This window comes from Mobula hypostoma, chromosome 24, assembly GCF_963921235.1.
Source record: "Mobula hypostoma chromosome 24, sMobHyp1.1, whole genome shotgun sequence".
Taxonomy (NCBI): domain Eukaryota; kingdom Metazoa; phylum Chordata; class Chondrichthyes; order Myliobatiformes; family Myliobatidae; genus Mobula; species Mobula hypostoma.
Window position 1 is genome coordinate 26,155,549 of NC_086120.1, and position 6,166 is coordinate 26,161,714.

Genomic DNA, 6,166 nt, shown 5'->3' on the forward strand with positions numbered 1-6,166 from the left:
TATATAAAGTAAAAATTACAAGCCCAGACTAAGATGGATTGAAGGAGACTATTGTGACATTGTGGAACATGAAACAATTCAGAGATATTAATACAATAAGGCAAGCTTATCCATCCTAAAGTGAAAATGGAAGGGATATGAATAAATTCAGTATAGATTACCAAAAGGAAAATCAAGTTTAACTAATCTACTGAAATGATTTAAGAATATGGTGCATTTAGATTTGGATTTTCAGATTTTTTTGTATATACTGTATGATGCTGCACAGGAGATCAGTCAACACGGCTAGAGCACATTGGGGGTAATTTACTGGCATACATTGAAAAGCAGTTCACACACAAAGTGGGAACGAGTATCATGAGAATCAGTGCTTGAGTTCCACAAACTAACTAAATTATTAATGTAGATTGTTAAAGCCAGGAAACCAGATGGGATTCTCAGTACATGGGTATACAGAGAAGCTGCAAGGGGACAGTCAAAATAGTGACGAGACAAAAACCTGGCAGATTGGTTATATCGAAAAATGTGAGGTCAACTGTGCACTAAACAAAAACTTTTCAGTTAAAATGGTAACAGATTGACAAAAGTTGATGTTCAATGTCCTTGTACATAAGCCACTGAAAGGTTCAGTAAGTAGGAGGACGACAAATGGTACATTAGCTTAACTATGAGAAGAATTGAGTTCAAAAATAAAGTTGTCCTATGATCCCTGGAAACTTGTGTGCAGCTTAGGCTTCCATTACTAAGAAAATGGGTGCCATTGCTTTTCAGGGAATGCAAATATTCATCAGACTGGTTCCAAGGACGATGATTTTGTGGTATATGGCTTGTTACTCGGCTCCTACTCTCCAAAGTTTAGAAGAATGAGATGACCTTCCCAAAATTTTTTTTATGAAACTTCACAGGGTAGATGAAGCATAAAGGTTTCCAGTGGTTAAGAAATCTAGAAGTAGTGCACAATCTCAAAATAAAGGGTACTCATTTAGAACTGAGATAAGGCAGCACTTTCTTCACTTGGAAGACTGGAGAAGCTTAGTCACTGAATTTATTTAAAAGCAGAGATCAATAGATTTCCAGATAGTAAGGAAATCAGGTGATACAGGAACCTGCAGGAAAACAAAGGTGATATAGGAGGAACAATAACGCAGACTCCAAGACCCAAAAGGCCTATTCCTGCTCCTAATTTTAGTACGTACCCCCAATATGAACTTGAACACAGGAGCTAACAATGGCACCAAAGTTATATGTGATGGAGTGCAAAAGGAGCTCCAGAAATTAGAATGTCTGCAGAGCTAGTCTTCATAAAGGTAGATTTTGCATTTATCAAAAGCTAGGGTCATGTGAAATTGCACTGGGGCTCCTTGGGGAAGTTACTTCTGTCCAGCTACTTCATAAATGACATTCACCCATCTTTCCATTGGGTACCTTATAGATTTGAACTCTCAAACTGTTTTTTTACACGTGTATTATTCAGGATGAGAGCGTCTGTGACAATGCCAGCATTTGTGTGGCAAATAGACATGGATAATAGGTGCAGCAGGTAACATTGTTTATTGCTAAATAACAATTAGATAACAGAAACTGGGCTGAGATAATAGCCAGTATTTGCACAAATGCAGTTCAAAACTCTGGAAGGAAGTGCCCTGTAGACAACCTTTAAAAACTCCATTCAGTGTGCACTACAGTAGAATATTCTGGAGTTTAAAAAAATCCTTCTTGAAAATACTCTCTATATTCCATAACTCTACTGTAGTCCCAGGAGTAGGTACACTGATAATCGGCAAGCCGCTTAATAAATGAAACCTACTGTAGATATTCAATAGATTCTATCCTCTTACACTCAGGAACTCTCCCTAAATTTACACATCTCATCGGTCCGGGAAACCCTTTTTTTATTTAATACCATTCATGTTGAATCCATTAGGACAATGTACTACATTAGAGATTTATGCATCTCTAATGTATAAATGTACTGTTCGACCAGGAATACATAGTCATGCATGTACCCATTTCAAACACTGCATGTGGAAAATTGAATTCACTCTCAGAATTTTAAGATTAATATTAAGGCATTAACCCTTTAATCGAAGAAGGATCAAACCTGAGGTATTACTTCCATAAATTCACAGACTGCTAATTGACAAACACATTAAGGCCAGCTTCCAATCAAGTACTAGCAAATTGCTGAGAACATTTCACAATTTCACGCTGATTGCTGAACTTGTGTATTATTTGGTGTTACTGGTGCACTCTCTTCCTCAATTTCCCTTTAACATATTAACCACTTTCCACTTTGAATATAGTTGAGGGTAAAGGCATTTCTAATACAAAATAAAATTGAGCTACTACTGAAATCCAAAACACTCTGATTAAACAACACAATGGAAGTTAAATCAAATGAGTGGAATGCATACTCCACACTCCAGCCAGGTAGGATTCAGCCAATTTATAACTGACGAGCATCTTCCAGTAAAATCCCAAACTATTTCATTTTCTTTTCTAGAATAAAAGTGTTCAGAAGAGATTGGCAGATTTCCAACCATGCAAGGTTTGGCAATATTTATGAAAGTGACTTACATTTGCAAGATTCCCACACGAGTGTCAGTGAAGGATATTTCAAATTCATTTCAGGAAGTTTCTGAATGCATCACATCCTTTCATTTGTATGGAAATTTACGTCCAGAAGCATTCAGAGATCTTTTGAGGAGCATGGACCCAATAGCCTCGTCCACTGTTTATTCTTAATTGTTTTTTAACTTCCAATTTCCACAATAAACCCAGCTGCTACATGCCATCATTTATAATCCCAATCAGATTTATGTCACACTATCAGCCCATCCTTCTCCCTCCTTCCTTATTGACTGGTTGTTTTAAAATAAATCTCAGCTATACACCTCAACCACTCCTTGCAGTAGTAATTTTATCATTTACACCACACCCTGGGAAAGGAGCCATTCCTGAACTTGTTACGGAATTTTCAATGGCAACCTTGCGTTTATTAGTAATTACAACTGATGGCTGAGCTGTGGCCTAAACTGTAAGTTTCAATGCCTTACGTGCACCCTATGCTATCCCTTCACAAGTTTTATGGCCACCAATCAGATTTGGCTTCCAGGTTCCACAGAAGTTTAATCACAAATTTAAAAACCAAGTGGCAAGTAACAGACCAACACAATGAAATAACTATCCGAATCCTTGAGTTCAGCATGTCTGTAGCTATTGCCAGGATGTTTAAACACAACTTCATTGAAGGCAATGGCAGAGAGCCGAATTACATGAGTAGTGTTACTGCTGTGGTGTTATTTTAAGGTTTGGGGGACTTATAGAGATGTGATGGGGATGGAGGGGGCAGTTCAAGGAAAGCTCTAGTTAGGAATTCAGGGATAGGGAGAGGGAAAATCCAAGGGAAGAAGGGAGATAGAACAGTACAGCACAATACAGGCCCTTCTGTCCACAATGCTGTACAAATCTTTTAGCCTACTCCAAGAACAATCAAACCCTTCCCTTCCCGCTCACGCAGCCCTCCATTTATCTTTCATCCATGTGCCTTTCAAAGTGTCTCTTAAATATCCCTAATGTATCTGTTTCTACCATCACTTCTGGCAGCACATTCCATGTACCCAACACTCCATGTAAAAAAAAAACCTACCTCTGACATCTCCCCTATACTTTTCTCCAATCATGTTAAAATTATGCCCTCATATTAGCCATTTCCACCCTTGGGAAAAAAAATACTGTCTATCCACTCCATCAATGCCTCTTATCATCTTATACACGTCTGTCAACACATCTCCTCTCATCTTCCTTCACTCCAAAGAGAAAAGCCCTAGCTCACTTAATCTTTCCTTATAAACAAACACACAAAATGCTGGAGGAACTCAGCAGGAATGCTGGAGGAACTCAGCAGGACTGCTGAAGGGTCTCGGCCCAGAACGTTGACTGTACTCTTTTCCATAGATGCTGCCTGACCTGCTGAGTTCCTCCAGCATTTTGTGTGTGTGGCTCAGATTTCCAGCATCTTCAGATTTCTTTTGTATGTGATTGCTTTCCTTATAAAACATGCTTTCTAATCCAGGCAGCACCCTGGTAAATCAGCTCTGCGCCCTCTCTCTGGAGCTTCCACATTCTCTCTATAATGAGGCGACCAGAACTGAACACAATAATCTGAGTGTGGTCTAACCAGAGATTTATAGAGCTGCAACATTATCTTGTGGCACATGAACTCAACCCCCAACCCCACAACTAACAAAAGGCCAAAAATGCTGGCGCCAGAAGTGTGGCAACATTTGCCAGCTGCCCCTGGCACAATCCTCATACTGTGTTGATACAAAACAATGTATTATAATGCATATTTCAATGTACATGTGACAAATAAAGTTAGTCTTTAAATTGTTATCTATAAACACATCATATGCCTTCTTAACCACCCTATCAACTTTCGCAGCAACTCTCATGGATCTGTGGACACGTTCTTCCACACTGCTAAGAATCCTGCCATTAATCCTGTACCCGGCCTTCAATTATGACCTTCCAAAATGTGTCACTTCTCACTTTTGCGGACTGAACTCCATGTCACTTCTCAGCCAAGCTCTGCATCCGATCAATATCCTGTTATAACGTACGACAGCCTTCTGCATAATCCACACCACCAAAACCTTGTGTCATCTGCAAACTTACTAATACACCCTTCAACTTCCTCATCCAAGTCATTTTTTCTTACAATTACAAAGGGCAGAGATTTCTGCAGAAGACTACTGGTCACTGACTTCCAGGCAGAAGACATGCCATCTATTACAACCCTCTGCCTTCTGTGGGCATCAATTCTGAATCCATGCAGCCATTGCCCTTAGAGGCCGTGTGTCCTGAATAAGCCTGGGGAATCTTGTCAAACACCTATCTAAAATCCACATCCACCGCTCTACCTTCATCAATATATTCTGTCACTTCCTCAAAGAATTCAATCAGGCTCATGAGGCATGATCTGCCCTTCACAACGCCATGCTGACTGTCCCTAATCAGACTACGCTTCTCCAAACGCTTGTAAATCCTGTCTCTTTAGAAACCTCTCCAATAGTTTGCCCACCACTGATGTAAAACTCACTGGTCCCTAATTCCTAGGATTATCCCCTTTACCTTTCTTGCCACCCTCCAATCTTCTAGTACTACTATGTGGCCAGTGAGGACACAAAGATCATTGCCAAAGGTGCAGCAATCTCTTCCTTCAGTTTCTGTAGTAACCTGGAGTAGATCTCATTCATTCCTGGGGAGTGATCTATTCTAATGTTTTTCAGAAACGTTACCTGCTTACCTTATTCTTATTTCTTCATCCTTAAGAATTGATGGAGTGTGTCCAATAGAAGTCATGGAAAATAGGTGTTTAGTAAGAGCCCAGGAAGGGTAGGTCGGAGGGAAGTCTGGTTTGTGGGAAGCACAGGGGTTCGGAAAGAATTCGAGAGGAGGCTGGGAACCCGTGGAAGCAACGGGCTGGTGGGGGGTTCAGATTCATTCAGAAGTAGAGTTCTTTGGGGTGGTGTGCTTCAATGAGGAATCCCGGGGGGGAGGTGTCTATGGGCCTGGGAGAGAATTCAAAGAGGCACTAGTTTGGGTTTGTGCGTCACGGAAGGCTTGATCAACTGAGTATACGAAGCAACCTACCATTAGCTATTACTCCCAGAACAGATAGCCACAGGGAAAGGACTACACCACGGAGGCCGAGGGAAAGGGGGGGTTAACTCGGCATTACCATAGCAACAACCCCCAGGATAGAGGCCTTAAAGTACGGGGCTCAAGTGATATAGTGGCCGTAAATCCGGCCCTGGACGCAGACGGGGAGGAATTCGGACCGCTGACCACCTCTTTCCATGCCCCCACCCGCCACTCTCCTAACCTCACCTTACAGTTCTGGTAGGCCTCGAGGGCACGCAGTGCAGTGTCTGTGAGCTTCACGTGAAACACCGATACATTGCTACCCGAGCTGAGTTTGCCACAGGAGAGCCCATAGCTCTGCTCCTCCTTCAGCGTCGCCATCTTCCCTCGCGCTGTTTCCCTTCCCCTTCCCCTCCCCCCGCGCACAACCAGGCCACCGGGATAGCCCGCCAGCAACAAAGATGGCACCCAGCCAATCAGGACATCTAGCGCCCCTCTGCCCGTCACAAAGATGGCGTTG

The 6,166-nt window shown here is 41.8% G+C and overlaps 1 protein-coding gene across 1 annotated transcript in view; it reads right to left on the bottom strand.

The window, feature by feature from the left end:
* Positions 1-6,038, bottom strand: part of ell (elongation factor RNA polymerase II) — a 158,179-nt gene extending 152,141 nt beyond the window's left edge. The window contains exon 1 of the mRNA XM_063032024.1: positions 5,893-6,038. Within this exon, the coding sequence (XP_062888094.1) occupies positions 5,893-6,027 (135 nt within the window). The 5' untranslated portion in view covers positions 6,028-6,038. The remainder of the gene's footprint in view (positions 1-5,892) is intronic.
* Positions 6,039-6,166: the final 128 nt, after the last annotated feature.